This window comes from Calliphora vicina, chromosome 1 (genome assembly GCF_958450345.1).
Source record: "Calliphora vicina chromosome 1, idCalVici1.1, whole genome shotgun sequence".
NCBI classification, from domain to species: domain Eukaryota; kingdom Metazoa; phylum Arthropoda; class Insecta; order Diptera; family Calliphoridae; genus Calliphora; species Calliphora vicina.
This window is the reverse complement of record NC_088780.1, coordinates 53,002,152-53,019,867: the sequence shown is the minus strand read 5'-3', so window position 1 is coordinate 53,019,867 and position 17,716 is coordinate 53,002,152. Positions and strand designations below refer to the sequence as shown.

The following is a 17,716-nucleotide window of genomic DNA, read 5'->3' as shown; positions in this document are numbered from 1 at the left end:
AAGTACTTTTTCTACTACTTTTTTAAAAAAAAAAAAGAAAGCAATCCTCTAAAAAGGCTTAGAAAACTTTATATTTTGTTCAAAAATTAATTCTTTAAAAAATGTTCTCACACTTAACCTAAAAAAGATACAAATTACTTAAGTTCTTCAAACAAAGATTTTTTAAATAAAATTTTGGGATTTTCCCACACAATTAAAAAAGTAATATTTCTACTACTTTTTTAAAAACAAAAATCTTTCCAAACTAGATACAAATTATTAAACAAAATTATGGAATTTAAAAAAAAAAAAAATAAATTTGAACCCAAATAAAAATAGTAATATTTCTACTACTTTTTTTAAAATTTCGTAAAATCCATCTAAACTAGATAAAAACGATGTAATTGTTTGAAAAACTATTTTTTTTAACAAAATTAATAAAAAAAAAGTACTTTTTCTACTACTTTTTTGAAAATGTAAAAAATTTCAAAATTTTTGACAGGTCCGCTTTTTTTGAATACTTTATTTGAGCTGTCCTCGATATCCACAAATCTTTTCTTGTTTTTTTTTTTCTTTCTTGAGGCTAAACAAAATGTCGGGAGTGTAAGTAAAAGTATGTAATATTCCATGCCATTCTAAATCAGGTTCGATTTAAAAACATTTTAAGAAATACTAGATAGTTTTACCTCTTGTATGGGGCGGGGGAGTTGATAAATTGATTATCTTTTCTACGTAATAATTTTTTCTCTCAATATTTATTATAATTTTAAATATTTTTTAATTTCTTTGTTTCTATATATAAAAAAAAACAATTTCAAATTGTTTACCTATAAAACTAATATGTTTTGTTATTCTACATTTGCTTTTGTGATTTTAATTATTTTTTTTATAATAATTAGAAAATGAAAAATAGAAATATATTTATATTTATATGCATGTTTTAGTTTTCTAAAAAGAAAAAGAAAACTTTTCTTAAATTAAAAAAAAAAATAAAAATTTTAAATTTTGTTTTTTTCTCAAATTAAATTTTTAAAAAATCAGCTTACTACAGTGGAGGCTTTAAGTGATTCTTGTTGTTGGCGCTGTTGCTGCAGCTGTTGTTGAAGTGTTAATGTTGGTGGTAGGGATTGTTGTTGTTGTTTATTAAACGATTTGTGCTTTTTATTGGTAGTAGTAGTAGTTGTTGTTGATGATGTTGTTGATTTGGTGGTCACATTAGTGACCGTTGTATCCATCTCCGCATGATACTATTGGGTTTTGTCCTTGCCCGCACCACCGGCAGTCACGCTTAGACCCAATAGATGATCACCGGCCAGCAGACCAGCTGCTGCAGCTGCTCCTGGTTGATGAGCATAGTTACGTATTTGATGTAGCGATATTAGTTGAGTGGGGAAGCCGGCAGCTGCTGCTGCATTCTGCTGATAAATGTAGGCGGCAGCAGGTGGTGCTCTCTGTTGGGCCAAGGCGGCCGCTTGCAAATGGGTTGGTGCTGTGGGAATGGGCGTGAAAGCTGATGTGGTTTTCACATCGTAGGCAGATGAGTTCACAACCACCATATTGTTGGGCGAATGGGATTGCTGCTGCTGTTGTTGTTGCTGCTGTTGCTGTTGTTGCTGCTGCTGTTGTTGATGATGTTGCTGTGATGTTTGGCGTATCACCAGATCTTCGCCCTGTTCATTGGGGCTCTGTGAGTGATTGGGCGTATTGCCGCTGGCCGCACTATCGCCACCGCCATTACCCCCGTTGGCTGTACCATTCACGAGACGTTGATGATGCTGCAACAGTTCCTGTTGCTGCTGCTGATGTTGCAGCGTGGTAAAGTTGTAGCCATTCTGAGCGGCTTGCTGTTGTTGCGCCTGCGCTTGGGCCTGTTGCTGCTGAATAGCTTCCGCTAAGGTGGCCGCATTGACGGCACCATCTGCACCCACCTTGGCCCAATAGGCCGCATTGGCATCACCGGCCACAGCAGCCGCATTCATGACCACCTGGCGCTGCAAACTCAAACCTATACCGCCCGCCGGCACGTGATGCTGCACATTCAGATTGGTGTGTCTTTGCTGTTGTTTTTCGGCCTTTTCGGCATGCTTCTGCAAGTGCTTCTCCAGATATGTTTCTTGGGTGTACGATTTGCCACACAAATTACAGATGTGGGTCTTCAAGTGTTTCGAATCTTTGTGTTTTGGTATGTGCTCGAGCAGAGTCATCTCGTCGGTAAAGCATTTGTAGCAAGAGTTGCATTTGAACGGTTTGTCCGTTTGATGGCACCGCGAATGGGACTGTAGATTGGAGAGTTGTGAGAAGGCCTTCGGACAACCGGCATGACGACACTTGTACGGCTTGTCGCCCGTATGCGTGCGTATGTGCTGTTGCAGATGTGACAGTTGGGTGAATTTGCGTTGGCATATTTCGCAGCGGTACGGCTTAATGCCCAAGTGGATGCGTGTGTGCTGGGAGAGGTACGATGAATTGGCGAACGATTTTGTGCATTGTGTGCATTTGTAGGGTTTGGTTTCACGTCCATCCGGCGAGGTATGATGATGTGAACGATGCGATTTCTGATGATGGTGTTCAACACTGGCATTCGGATCGTACTGTAAATTGAAGTGAAAAAAGAAAAAAAATTTATTAGAAATATTTTAGAGAATTTGAAAAAACAAAATGTTGGAGAAATATATTTCTTTACAAAATTTATTGTAAATTTGGAATATTTTACAAAAAAAATTATAAAATATTACTAAACATTTGTATTTTGAATAAAATTTTTTTATGAAATTTTAAAAAAAAAATTTAATGAAGTTTTCAATAAAAATGTTTAATAAAAAATTTTAATGAAATTTTAAATAAAATCAAATTTTTAATAAAAATTTCGAATAAAATATTTTAAAGAAATAAAAAATCGAAAATCTTGATTCAAATTTACAGCGAAGTTTTTTTGGAAAATTTTAATAAAATTTTATTGATAATTTTGAATAAAACTTTATTGATACTCTTAAAAGGTTATTTTTTGGAAAACAATTTTTCACAAAAAACGTTTACTAAGAATTTTAGCTACAATTTGAAAAAACAGTTTTTCTTGAAATAAAAACTGATCTTAACCACAAGGAAAAATTTAAATTTCGTAAAAACTCACCTTTTGTTCGGGTTGCTCCGCCATATTCGGTGTTGCTGGGGAATTTGGTGGACTATAGGATTGTTTCAGTTGCTGTTGTTGTTGCTGCTGTTGCTGATGATGTTGCTGCTGTTGTTCGAGGGCCTGTTGTTGTTGCTGCTGCTGTTGCTGTTGATGTTCGACGACCAATTGCTGCTGTTGCTGCTGCTGTTGTTGCTGCTGCAAATTGACACCGACCAAACCGTTCTTCAGTGAATAGTCCAAACGCTCCACATTTTGCCGAAACTCATTAATATTAAACGGTTTATTGTACTCGTGCACCAGCTGTGCCGTCCGCAAATCGGCTGTGGTCAAATGACTCAGCGACGAGAGAACGCCACGTTCATTCATCGAACGTAATTGATCAATGGTGGAACGATGCAAATAATCGTTGGCTGACGTGGTTAAAGAAGGATAAACAGTTGTTGCTGCTGCCGCTGTAAGGGCTGAAATATCAGCCATTAATATGCGATTACTGCGCAAAAACTTTTAAATTAAAGGGGGGATGGAGTATTTCAGTTCGAGGAGGAGGTTGGTGGAGTAGTCGCTTAGATTTGTAGGTGCCTGCAGCAGTATTACTGTTGTATGTTGGTAACAGGATTTTTAATCACCAAAAACACGTTGTTGTTTAAACAGTTTTGCTGTTTAACTGTTAAGTGTGTTAAAAAAATTGTTTAAAAACCTAAAATGAAAATAAAATTACGGTTAGTTTTAATGAAAGTTGTGGTTTTTTTTCTTATGCTTTAAAGTTTTAAATAAAAATTTCATTCATAAAATTTAATATAAATTGCCTTAATCATCACAAATAACATTTTTGCAATTATGCGTAAAAATGTTTTAAAACTATATTTTTAATAATTTTTTATAGGAAATAATATAAACTGAATAATTCAGCAAAAAATAAACTCATATTTTGCTCAAAAAAAATGTAGCACAAAAAATTTCTGAATTGGCAAAAAAAAAATATTTAATTAAATTAAATAAATAACAAAAAACTAGGCGCACTGTGCTATAAAAAAGCTAAATAATTAAAAATTTAACAAAAAATATAGATTTAAACGGTTTTACACCGAACTACTCATGATTGCTATTTTTTATTTAAAGCGTTTTTTGTTACACTCAAAGGGGAATATGCTGTTTTTTTTGCCATGTCTATTAATATGGCAGCATATTCTAGCTCTCTTTTTCAATATGGCGTAATGAAAGCAACGGTAATTATATGAGAGAATCATCACTGCTACCAATTTTTTATTTATTTAATATCTTTAGTTCTCCTAAAGCCTTTGGAAAATGGTTTCCTGATGATCTGGCCTAGCATACAATTAAATGCTCAAAGATTATCCCTCAACTATAAATTCTAGTGAATTTATCAATAATTAAATTAAAAAGTTGAAATTTTAAAATATTTTTAACTTTTATTTTCTTTAAAATGTTACAGCTCTTCACTATACTTAAATTACCTTCCCGTTTGTAGTTCTATAAATGCAAATTTCCATACTCAACAAAAACACATTTAAATTTAAATTTAACATAAAAAAATCAGCATATTTTTTTAAAATTTATTTAATCAAGAAAAAAATACTAAGCGCCGATTATTGATTAAACAAATACAGCTTTTGATTATTTAAACAAATTTATAAAATAAAAAAACAGAACAATACAAAAATTAAATAATTGAAAAAACACTTTTGATCCAAAATTAAAATTACAAAAAACTACTGCACATAATTATTAAACCATGCATTTAGAGGGAATGACTGCAAAATTTGAATAGAAATATTTTAACAAAAAAATATAAATTGAAAACATTTAAGCTTAATATCTGATCTGTTGAAAGGAGTTAAAATTAAAAATCCATTTTATCTATTTTCCAGGAGCATATTTTGAAAGGATAGGAATTTCAATAATAAATATTTATCTAAAGATGTAAGTGAACACATTGATAAATATTTGACGAAAAAAACGTAACCACTATTTTCAACACATTTTTATTTGATCTTAGATGACTTGTATAAGAGCAAATAAAATCAAACAATATAATAATATGCTTATATTGGATCTTTTCTCAACTGAAAGTTGTTTATTTAAATTAGTGTTTCCAAAAAACCGAAAAAATTTCGGTTTTAAAAAATTTAAAACCGATCAGTTTTGTGATAATTTATTAAATATCAAGTGTTATAGAAACAAAATCAGTTGATCAAACTTGACGGGTGTTCAAGAGAATAAAGGAAAATTGGTACATTTTCTTTTAATGGTACCTTTTTTTATATATTAAATTAGTTAGCTTATATACATTAAAGTTGGCTAATATGCTTCTCAGTAAAGAAATAATCAAGAAAAGGAGAACTAAACCAAACTAAGGAGTTATTTTTCTTTCTTCAAAATGGTACTTTTTGAATTTTCTAATATATTGAACCTATAATCAGGAAATTACTTTGATTTCAAACTTGACGGGGGTTCAATTGTGGAAAATTGGTACTTTATCTTCTAATTGTACTTTTTATTATATTGAATTATTTTAAATTTAGACACACATGATTCTGAATGAATTAGAATTCGCAAAAGGTGACTTTAGTGGTACATTTCTTTTGCATTTTCAATAATAATCGGCCTAGAAATATGAAATTAGGCATTCATGATGCTGAGTGGGAATACAAAATGTTGATCTTTATGGTACTTTTTTAATTCTAATAATACGTTTCGAATGAGCTGCAATCCACATTACAATGAACCAATAAACTTGAAACTAGAGACATGTTATCCTGAATTATTATTAATTCACAAAGGGAGACTTAATAGTACTATTTCTTTCTTCTAATTGGGGTAGCGAAGCGCACGGGGTCAAATAAACAGTCATTTGAATTTTAATTGTCAGGAACTAACTTGGATGAATCTTTGGATGAAAAAATTTGTTTTTCATTTCTAAATTTTTAATTTTTCTACTGAAAATAGATAAAAAGTTTTCGGTTTCGATTAAAACCGAACACGAAACTCTAATTTAAATAAATATAAGGAAAGAAAACTAGAAATTTGTTAGTGATTACGGAATACGAATTTTTGAATTTTATTGTAAAACTACAATCTAAATAAATTAGCAGGTCCTGAGATTGGTAACCAATTTACAGGATGGAAAGTAATTTTTCTTTCAGCCTTTGAACATATTTTTGTTTTGTTTGTTGTCGTAATGAACCCTTTTCTATATATCTAATTAGTATTGCTTCACGACAACTTTACATCAGTTCTTCAAAGGCTGTCGCGTTTCAAAGTGATTTCAAACTGAGCCTTATGTTTGCGTTCCCAATTTCAGTAGTGGAAAATCAGTGCCGACTATATGCAAATGTCCTCTTTTTGATCAAACGAGTAAATTTCTCAATTTAAATGAAGAAATATTAAATCTTAACTTAATTTGTTTAAAACAATACAAACTATTGAATTGTAATAACTAGTCATCGGTAAAATAGCAAAATCACAAACTCAAGGCCAGTAGATTAAAAAGAAGTAAAGGTCTTAAACTGCCGACTACTAGTACATCTGCCCTATTTGTCTCTATTTGGTTTAGCAAGGACGGGCCAAAAAGTTCCCTATGCCAAATAATTCAGAACATATTGGGGCATACAGAACCTACATTTTTGAAGGTTCTGGTCCTCGCAGTAATAACAAATTTTAAATTTAGGCTGTCTGTTGAATGTACCACGTCCATTCCATGGACCATGAAATTTATAGTTTGCTTTCCCGGACTCTGATAAGAAAATAAAAATTAACATTTCTTCCAATATTTTTATGAAAGCTAAAACAGAAAAGTTGCTCGAACTACTCCATCTAATAAGATTCGCAGTATAGGTTAGAATGTCTCGTAAAATCTAATCATAGACAGATTGGTATCGAATGAATTTCGGATTCTTCTGAAAGCCAGAATTCTACCCAATTTTATTGCTTGAGTATGTGAAATTGCGTTATATGTTTCTGAATATTTAGTGCCAGAATTAAATAATCACCATTCCTGCAGTTACCAATAAAGATTTTGTTAAAATTTTACTTTTTTTCTCTTTGTGCTTTTTACTCTTTTTTTTCGTAATTTTTTAACCTTTTTACCCGTTTTTACTATACACTTGACGCTTTTCTTCATTTCTAAAATGACAACACTGGTCGTGAAGTATATTTCATACTGCTTGAACATTAGGGTGTCATTTGGCATCAAAAATATCTATAATGCCAAATTTACTTAGAATACATGCGTTATTTTTTATTTTTTAGAACTACGTATCAAACCTTTTCTCAAACACTTGAAAATGATTTGATAAACATTTAGTAATAAAAAGTTAAAAATAAAACTGTTGGAATAGAGTTGGATGTAGATAGGTATATTTCGTAATAAACAATTTCGACATCCAATCATATTTTAAGCGCTTATATGAAATCAAAGACTTTTATAAATGTGTGAGAAGGCTTTCAAAAATTTATAACTTTATTAATAATTAGGGTTTTTATCTCATGTTATTTTCAAAACTTTCCAATATACAAAAATGATGAGAGGTATCATTTTATACCTACTAATTTCAGACAAAAATTATTTTACCTTTTTATTTTCATTCCCAACATTTCAACTTTACTACATACATACATCAGAAGAAATAAACAATTATTTATATTAAATAGCCAATGATCCAAAATTATGTTTACCCCTAACAATTGTACAAAACTTCCCGTCCCAGATCCACAATCCTCTAAATCTGGTAGCACTATTTACAAAAAACTTACTTAATTCAAGCAGGCCCCCCTCAAAAAAACCTTTCAATTCACTCCTTTTTTATTATTTGCCAACAAAAACAACAACAATAAATATGTATCAACTTAAATAACGGTATTTAGTATGAATGACATGTGAGTAAAATATATAAAAAAAAACTGCACAATATTTTTATTTACAAACAAAATATAAAAGTCGGAAATATAAACAAACCGAACAACAAAAAAAAGTATCATAAAAATAACTGGAATAAAAATATTTGTGATTATTTTTTTGTTTGTTTGTTTTTGTTGTCTTCATTTCTAAAACCCTAAGCCGGCTGGTTGACTGACTGACTGAATGAATATGGTTGACCACAACCATAGAAAAACGACCAAAGACTACGAGGCGAAGGCAAAAAGTATAAAAAAATATAAATATAACAGAAAAACAATTAAATCAGTCGCATGCCAAATTGTTGGTGTTTCCCTGTTTATGCGATTTTTTTTTTTGTTTCAGTGGTACGTTTTTCTTTTTTCTGTGTATGCGAGTGTGTGTTTTGTTTTTGCATTCACTTATTTCACCATTAAAAAAGAATTGCAAAAAAAGAATACACAAAAAAAAGAGAAGAAAAAAACACCCCGTAGATGGAAAAAAAATCATTGATTGTTGAATTGGTTTGTGTCAGGGTGTGTGTGTGTGTGATTGAGAATTTTTGTGTGTGTATTTTGTTATTGTTTTTTCTTTTCTTGTGGTTTTTTTTAGCGTAAATCAAAACATTTATTATAGTCTCTGCAAAAATTATTTTTGTATTTGTTGTTTTTGTAATACATTCAGACACACAAACATAAAATAAAGCAAAAAAATATAAAAGAAAACACTATAAAAAGGCATATAAACATTTTTTTGTTTAAATTTTAAATTGTCGTGTGGCAAAAGATCTTAATTTATGACCTGCAATAAAATTAGATTTTTTTCTGAGGTTTTTTCTTTTGAGTTTCTTTTTGTCTTGATGTTTATGAAATACAAATAAAACCTGCACTATTGTTGTTGTTGTATTGGTGGGACTATTTCGGCATCAGAGATGTTTAAGTATGGACGATAGAACATTTTTTTGGTACACTTCACGCCTTAAATTAAATAAGGCAATAGATGAGATATTAGTTCAAATTCATTTGAAAATATGTAGTTATAAAAACCTATGTATGTTTGAAGAGAAAAGGAATGTACTGATTTAAAAATATTTGTTTTGCTATTCCAAAGAAAGTAAAGAATTTAGAAACAACAAAAGCTCCGTAAAATAAAAATTCATCCTTTATAGGGTACTATGCATTAACAACGACTTCAGTTGAGCTCTTGAAGAGTTATTAGCACAGCACTATTCAATCAGATTGTGTTGGGTACCATGGAAATGAGCTAGCAGATGAAATGGACAGAAATGGCTCAGATCTGGACCATCGTATTAGGGTCCCGGTTTCTAAAACATCCTATTTGTCGCTACTACAGTCTAATTTTTAAAAGATTCCATGATTCTATACCTACCAGCCAATCCGGGAATAGTAGGACGGATTGTCAAGTATCCAAAAACTTTTGTTCAAAACGGAATGAAAAGGCAACCAAAACACTAATTGAAGCCTTTATATTGTAGGTAAATGGGATAATAGCAAACTGTATTTTTGTATAGTGTGTGGGCATGCAGAGGAGTTGGAAACAATAGAGCACATTATGTGCAGCTGACCGAGACTACAGTGTCATAGATTTAAATGGCTATGTACGAGATTTCTAGATGAACTGGGGAGTGTTGCTGGTTGTGAATTGGGTAAAATACTAGGTTTTATCAAGGGAATAGGTTGGCCAATTAAAGGATATCAAATCTGTAACCACTTTTTACTCTTTAGACAAACTTGGATTTTTTTCTTTTGTTTCTCCTATCTCTAAGACACTAATTTATAGCTTGATAAAATTTGTTTGGATATCGATGTGCCAACTAACGACTTACCATTCTATTTACTATTTTCTATAGAGCTAAGGTCGGGTGCCTGTGCCGACCTGACCGCTGCATGACATTAAAACCTTCCTATTCTAAAAACATCTTTAACAATTTGGATGTGTGATAAGCAGTTGATTTATTCATTAGGAGGTATTTTATCATGTCATCTTCTCCTGCAATATATTTTTATACATACTCTCAATTTTGCATAAAAGTCCTAAGCTTTCTCTGAAAAGCAAAAACATAACATGTCCGCATTCATGCTAAACTGTTCCAGTAGCATTTGGAATTTAGTATGTATGTTATTGACAGGTCATCGAACTCTCCTCATTTCATCAAAATCCAAAAAATTAAATATAGATTCTTCGGAAAATAAAATGGTATTCCATTGTGCAACGTAAAGAAGTTCAAGTGTTCTCAAGCAAATTTAAGATAAGACTTACGATTTTTCTGCAATAGGTAGGTATAAAAGGTTTTTAGCAGCTCTATATAGGTATAACTTTTGAGTCCAACTGCAACTGCACAGAAGCAATTTTTCTCAAATGTGTTTTGATCGATACTGTAGGTCAAACAAATTACCTTTGAAATACTGTTTTAAATACTGCAATTAATATTTTACTCATGAGAGATAGACCGATGTTTATATCAAATAAAGAAGGTATTTAAACCAATAAATCTAATTTAAACAAATATGTACATGGGTATAAAACAGTTTAACATACAAACATGATTTATGTTCATCATAAAAATTTTATAGTAGGTAGGTATGTAACCTATTTAATCTTTTTAATAATCAATAAAATACAAATCCTATAATTTTAATAAAATTTAATTATTTGCCTTATAAAAATAATAAACAAAAACAACAATTATTATATTTGTTCATTAAAACATTGATTAAAGTGCAAATTATACCTATTAATTTACTTATTTAATTTTTTTTAATTTCGTGAATTCATATTTAATAAAAAAATTTCGTTTGTTCATTTTCTTTTATTCTTTCATTTATTTGCAGCAGCAGTGCCTTAATCAAAAGCATTAAAAATTTTCTTTTTCTTCTTTTTTCATTATTCATGTCTTTTTTTTTTGTTGTACAACTCACTCGTATAAAAAATAGTATACATACAAAAAAAACTTGTCAGAATAAAAAACACAAAAAGGAAAAAACACATGCATAAAAAACAGTAAAGAAGAAGACAACAACAAAAAATGAGAATTAAATATTGTGAGTGAGGGAGTCTCATTTTTTTGTTCCAACTCGTATAATTTGCGCGCGGTTAAGCGAAATATGTACAAATAAATATATGTACATATGTATGTTTGTATGAATAGGCAGGCATATGTAAACAAAGCAAAAAAATTTCGCTTAAAATAAATACACTCATAAAAAAACGGCAGCACGACAACATTTATAAGAGTTGCCAAGTTTTAATTATGATGTAATATAGAGCTTTATTCAGAGACTTTAATTATGAGAATTAGGATAATTTTTAAAATTGCAAGAAATCTACATTCTCATACAGTTTCTTTCATAAGTTTGTGAATTTTATTTTCTTAATTAGAAATTAATTATTTTATGATGTAAATAGTTATGAATACCATAACAAAAAAAACTATAACTTTCAAGAAATATGAAAATATCCAAGGACTATTGTAAAAGCTACCTAACAAAAGTATATGTAGGTATGTATTTATTAAATCTAGTTTGTATACTAATAGTTTTTTTTTTTTTTTGGTAAAATATACATTATTTTATTGTTTTTCTGTATAATGTGCATATTCTTAATGCTTAATAAAGTTAGATGGAGTAATTAAATAACAGATATTTTTAAGCAATGCCCTTCAGCAATATTTACTGTCATAAATCTTATGCAAGAACGAAGTTTTATACAATAAATTCATCAGTTAAATCTTAAAGAATATCCGCCGCAGCTATCATCATCAGTTGCAACATTTTTAAAACAACATCAGGTCAGATTTATTTGTAGCTATCGTTACCGTTATTGTAATAAATTTTAATTTATGAACCACCAAATTTTTAGTTCTTTAATTGAGTTAATTCATATAAGGATAATTTGAAATGTAATATACAGTAGCCCAATAAAGTCTACATACAGGAATTCAAATTAAATTTCTTTCGTTGAAAGCAGTATTTGTAAGTTAAAATTAATGAAATATATTTGTTAAAAAAATTAATTCACACTAAAAAAAATTAAAACAACATCACTTAAGTCGGGTTTAGCAACATTTCCTATCACGTCCAAAATTTCACCTTTATTACACTTTTTGATTCTGAGTCAAATAAAAAATATTTTTTTTTTCGTTTTTTGGGCTTTAATGTTTAAAATATTATGAAACTTAATAGCCCCGTCCACCCAAAAGTAGGCGTGACCGAAAATAAATTTTTCGTTATTTTACTCAGAATCAATAACTCTAATAATGGTGAACTTTTGGGCGTTATTTGAATTTTTTTTGCTAAAATCGACATAAGACATGTATTATTATATATCTCACAAAAAAAAAACTGCTTTATATTAAAGTTACATAATATTTTTCCTGTATGTAGACTTTCTTGGGCTACTGTATGTTTTAAAGACTATAGAAAATATGGTTAGTAAACTAACCACCAAACCGCAAAGAGTTAAAGCCCAACTTAAGTGATGTTGTTTTAATTTTTTTTAGTAGGTATGAATTTATTTTTTAACAAATACCTATATTATTTTTTACTTACAACGTTCAATGTAATTTAATTAGAAATTTATGTAGACTTTATTGGGCTAGTGTATATCAAAATGAATGGTTTTATTTTAAATTAACTTATAAAAAAATATTATTTCCCAATTTCATTTGAAATTTTAAAAATTTTATTTGAAAGTTTTTCCAATAAATTTCTCAATTTAAAATGAAATTCAAAATTCACTTTAAATTTTGCTTATCAGCCCAATTATGAACAAAAAATTACTCGGAAGTGTACTCAATTTGAATAGGAAAAATGGGAAAAATGAAAAAAAATCTCCCGTGGAATTTTTATTGATAATTGGGCTGTATTTAAATTCAGTTGAAATGTTCTAAATTTAAAATTCTCCAATTCAATTGGAATTTCCTCAATAAGATTACATATATGACCTATATTCAGCAAATTGTACAAAAAAAATTGCAATATTTTTTACGGAATCCTTTTTTTTAAACTACGTATTTTCAATGCTTTGTGCAAATCTCATTTAATCAAAAATTAATAGCTATAAACATTATAGGTAGCTAGAATTTCTAATTTCACTTACTAATTAACTTGGCAACTCTTAAAACTTAAATGAGCGCAATTTCAACAGAATAGAAACAAAAAAATTGATTGTGAAAAACGAACAGCAACAACAACAACAAATAATAAACTGTATGCAAAAAACTTTTTTTTAATTCGTGTGCTCCCTCACAATAGCACAAAACCAAACAAACACACTTACTCACGTCATACACAAAAACCAAACACGAACAAAAAAAATACCGAAATCAAATACACTAAAGTGGACACAAGACGTTAAACAGACAACAGAGGCGCTAACGTTAAAAGAAGTGAGAAAGAGAACAAAAAAAAATTAACAAAATGAAAATAAAAAAAATAAAAACAAGTCATAAAAAATTTAATACAACAAAAAAAAAAACTAAGAATGAACAAGAAGCAATAAAGATCATAAAAAATCTCATATAAAAAATGGAAATAAAAAGAAAAAATTGAAACGAAAACGTGAATTAAAATTTAAAAGTAAAAAAAAAACACACAAACAAACACGTACGTACGACAAAAAAAAAATGGAAATTAAATGAAGTTTTTATGAGAGAAAAGAAGACAACAAAAAAAACTCAAATGTTGTTGTTGAGGTAAATAACACGACACCAGTGATGGAAATTGGAGAAACTACAAATTGCACTGACTTGTTGAGGGGGGGAAATTGTACCTATTTTTAATGGTACTTGCTTGAAAGGTTATTTAATTTTTAATAAGAAGTTTAGAAAGTCAGGGCTCTGGGCTGGCCAATCCAAAACTTTGATCTTCTCTGCACAAAACCAATTTTTTACTAGTATAGACGAGTGTTTGGGGTCATTAACTTGCATTAATCGGCATTTTTCTACTAGTACATTCTCACCACTTAGGTTTCTGATAACTGAGATAGGTATTTGACTGAAGAGTTTCCACTATAGACACTCTATTGTTAAAGATTTTAAGAAATGCAACTTTTTTTTATTTTAACTTCTATTGCAAGAGTTAGGCTTTTGACAACAGATTCAGGTTTTTGACAATTAGGTCAAAAAAATTAGGAAAATATTTTTGAATCATGGAAAATCCTATTACATCGATTCTATCTGAAGTTTATACTCGTAGAACCACTAAATATGTAACTGAGAAACTAAAACCCAAGTCTGTTTTCAAAAACCTAACTCAACAGAGTAATTTTATTTAATTTTTTTCATTGGCATTTCTTCCCATCTCTTCTAGGTATTTATTCTGATTACATTATTTTTATCGCCTTTATAGCCTTTAGACTTCTATGAACTAAGTCAAAATTCTCAAAACTTTCAAGTTTAGGTTCTCATTTTATAAAATGAAACGACACACACAGTGGAAGAATTTTAAAAGATGAAATTACCGTTACCGAAATAATCCAAATTGGTGTTACCGTTATTCTTTGAATCGGTCAACCCAAAAAATTTTTCAAAATCCCAACAATTTTATTTTTTGACTTTTGGCTCTATTGGAGGGACTAAGTTTGTGAGGAAAAATTGATTTTGTAGAATATTTAAGTATATATGATTAGAGAATATTTACATAAAAAATTAAGTCTACTTTGCAAGGCTCTATCTAGTCTTCCCGCAATACAAATTTTGAGATTATTTTTCTTTTAAAATATTTTCTAAAATGTTACCTTTCAGAAATATATACACAAACACATTATTCATTTTGATTTTCTAGAAATATAACTAAAATTTTTATTACAATGCACAAAATCGGGAAAGATTCGGATCCGCTAGTAGTTAAAAAAACGGACTAAGATAGATAAAAAAACTGACATTTTAATATAGCTATTTAATAAGCCCTGAGAATTTTTTTTTTAAATCGCGATGTTAAACCTTTAAATCCATTTTTTTGTAATTCCTCAAACGTTAAAAAATTTTATAAAAAATATTCCCAGTATTCGTTTCAAAACATTACGATTTATAAAATGAGCGCATCAGAAAAATATATTAGAATCTAATTTTCCCTAAAGCTTTGAAAACTTTGATATATCTTTGTTATTTCTTAATAAGTACCAAAAGGTACCAGATTCCAATTGTACCCAAAAAAGTCCGATTGTACAAAACTTATTGTTCATCTCCAATACGAAACAATACAATAAAAAAAATTATATGAATAATTTAGACTTTTTTTATACTACTTTAAAATAAATAAATATATAAACTAAAAATAAATAATTTAAATGTTTGTAAACAAACCATAATTAATTATTTATTATATTGAAATGCAATTAATAAATGCATTTGTTTATTGTTAAATAGGTACTAACCAATTGGAATTGAGATTTTTACACAGGAGTTTATTTAGGGGGGGGTTTTAACACGTGTTCCAATTTTCGTTAAAGGGGGGTCCAAAAACTAAAACTCAATCCTGATGAAGTCGAATTATGTTGTATAAATGTTTTCCAAAGGGGCAGGTACTTGAACTATAAGCAGTATGTTTGAGTGTGTGTTTAAATTTTTTATTGATTATTCTTCTTTTTTTATTCGTTTTGTTCACTTTTAAACTTGCACTCTTTTTTTTAAACTTGCTTGAAGAACCAATTTTGAATTTTGCATTTTCTTGTTGTTGGCTTTAAATATTTCAATTTTTTCTATAATTAAGCAATTTTCAATTACACACATGTTTCATTTATTATCATCATTCTAAATTTTTTTCTTTCCTTTTTTTTTGATTTTTTTAATTTGCGCTCTTTTTTTGCACTATATTTATTTAATGAAGAAACAAAAAAAAAACTTCGTCACTTGCAAAATCTTTTTTTTTATATTATTTTTTTACTTCGCCTCCTTCTTCGGGTTTTTTTCGACACAAAACGACAACGAATTTAAAAAGCAGGGGCATACAAAAAAATGGCCGCGCACCAAAAAATATACACTTGATTTAATTTGTATCTAAAAAATGAATTTTTAATTCTTTCTTTTTTTTTTCTTGTTTCTTTTTTACAACTTTATCATCAATTGGTTTGCAATAAAAATTTCTTTTTGTATTTTTATATAAACACTACACTATTTTCTTTTTTTTCAAGTATTTTTGTTTTCTTCTTTATAGATTTTTTTGTTTTACAAAATTCCAAATAATTTGTGTAGTTTTTTTCTTCTGCTTGTTATAAAAACATAATAGGGTTTTTTAAACTGGCGTGTCCGTCCGTCGTTTACAAATTAATTCAATAATGTTCACCACGGCATAGCAAAAACTTAACTGTCAGCAGAGTAGCAACAAAAAAAATCTTTTGAAGAGTAATTGAATTTTTTTTCTACACATCAAGTCTCTCAGCAACTGCGCAACAATTGCTAAACAAGGCCAGCAATAGTTACTGGCCGTAAAGCCAGGCTGTGTTAAAACAGTAACGCTATAGTGTTTGCTATTACTACTCTCAATTATTTCTCGCTCTGCTTATTTATTATTGTTGTTGTTGTTGCTGGCGTGCTCAGATTTTTTTGTCGTCGCCCGTTGTGTTTACGTTTTTTTTTGCTCTGTGTGTTTGAGTGTGTGAATTTTTTTTGTCCATGTATGTTTTATGTTGTTTTTGTGTCTATTCAATTGGCAACCCTTTTTTATTTCTTTCTTTCTTTTTCGACAAACCAACAACAACAACAACGAACATCTAACCAACAAAAAAATTCATGTAAAGTAGTTTTTTGTGTATAAAGTTTTTTGTTGTTGCTGTGTGCGAGTGAAGTGGAGGCTGCTCTGCTTACGTTCACCGGTATTTTTTTTGTATTCTTTTTTATTGTTGTACTACACTTACACTCCTTTTTTTCGTGTACTTTAAATAAATAATTTTTTTATTTCTGTGATTTTTTCATTCGTTAAGTTTTTTGATTCCGGTTTTTAAATAAAAAAAATAATAAAATAAACTGTATTGTTGTTGCTTTTATTTTGACACGATTTGTTTGTCATGTTTTTTTGGTTTGTTGTTGTTATTTTATTATGTGAATTGATCACTATTTAATAAAATACAATTTACATTTACGATCCAAAAGAACGGATTTTTTAAATAAATTTTGTTTAAGATTCAAACATAATTTAGTTAAATTATTTTGATTAAAATTTAAAATGTAGTAGGTAGTAAGTAAAACATCGAAAAAGCTTTATTCTTATTGAAACAGGCAAATTGCTCATTATTGCGAACATCAGTGCTTTACCCATATTGTCCCCAATTTTTTTTCAATAAAATGTGATTTTCTGAATTAAAAATAAAAACAAACAAATTTTAAATTATCTTTTTGTCTTCAGTATTGTACACACAGCCTCAAAAGTGAGTAAACACCCGCGAATTTTTTGATTTTTTTAGGATCATGAAAATCATTATACCTACCTAGTCCGACTTAAATCTTTTTTTTGACAACCGAATCTATTCAACTCAATCTGCAACAAACCTAAACATTAAAATTTTAATCGATGAATAAATTTTAGGATTTTCATTATCTTAAAAAAATCAAAAAATTTTTGGTGTATACTCACTTTTGAGGCTCACTGTAGGTACAATGGCAAAGTACTTTTTTAAAAAAAATACCATTTTTTTATTAGGTACATATGTATTTCGTACTCCATTTCTGATCAGAAAGCGAACTTAAAACAGAG

At 29.2% G+C, this 17,716-nt stretch overlaps 1 protein-coding gene across 1 annotated transcript; it reads right to left on the bottom strand.

The window, feature by feature from the left end:
* Window positions 1–898: 898 nt before the first annotated feature.
* Window positions 899–16,393, bottom strand: sqz (squeeze). The gene is made up of 3 exons (XM_065513271.1): window positions 15,402–16,393; window positions 3,110–3,809; window positions 899–2,570 (listed from the first exon to the last, which is right to left on the bottom strand). Exons 2-3 carry the CDS (start codon window positions 3,587–3,589, stop codon window positions 1,227–1,229), a joined length of 1,824 nt encoding a protein of 607 aa, XP_065369343.1. The 5' UTR covers window positions 3,590–3,809; window positions 15,402–16,393; the 3' UTR covers window positions 899–1,226.
* Window positions 16,394–17,716: the final 1,323 nt, after the last annotated feature.

Bases quoted from the DNA above. Each gene is read 5' to 3' on its own strand.
- sqz (XM_065513271.1), bottom strand. From the start codon at position 3,589: ATGGCTGATATTTCAGCCCTTACAGCGGCAGCAGCAACAACTGTTTAT. The intron at 2,571-3,109 runs GTGAGTTTTTAC...TTCAATTTACAG, and splicing joins CGGAGCAACCCGAACAAAAG to TACGATCCGAATGCCAGTGT.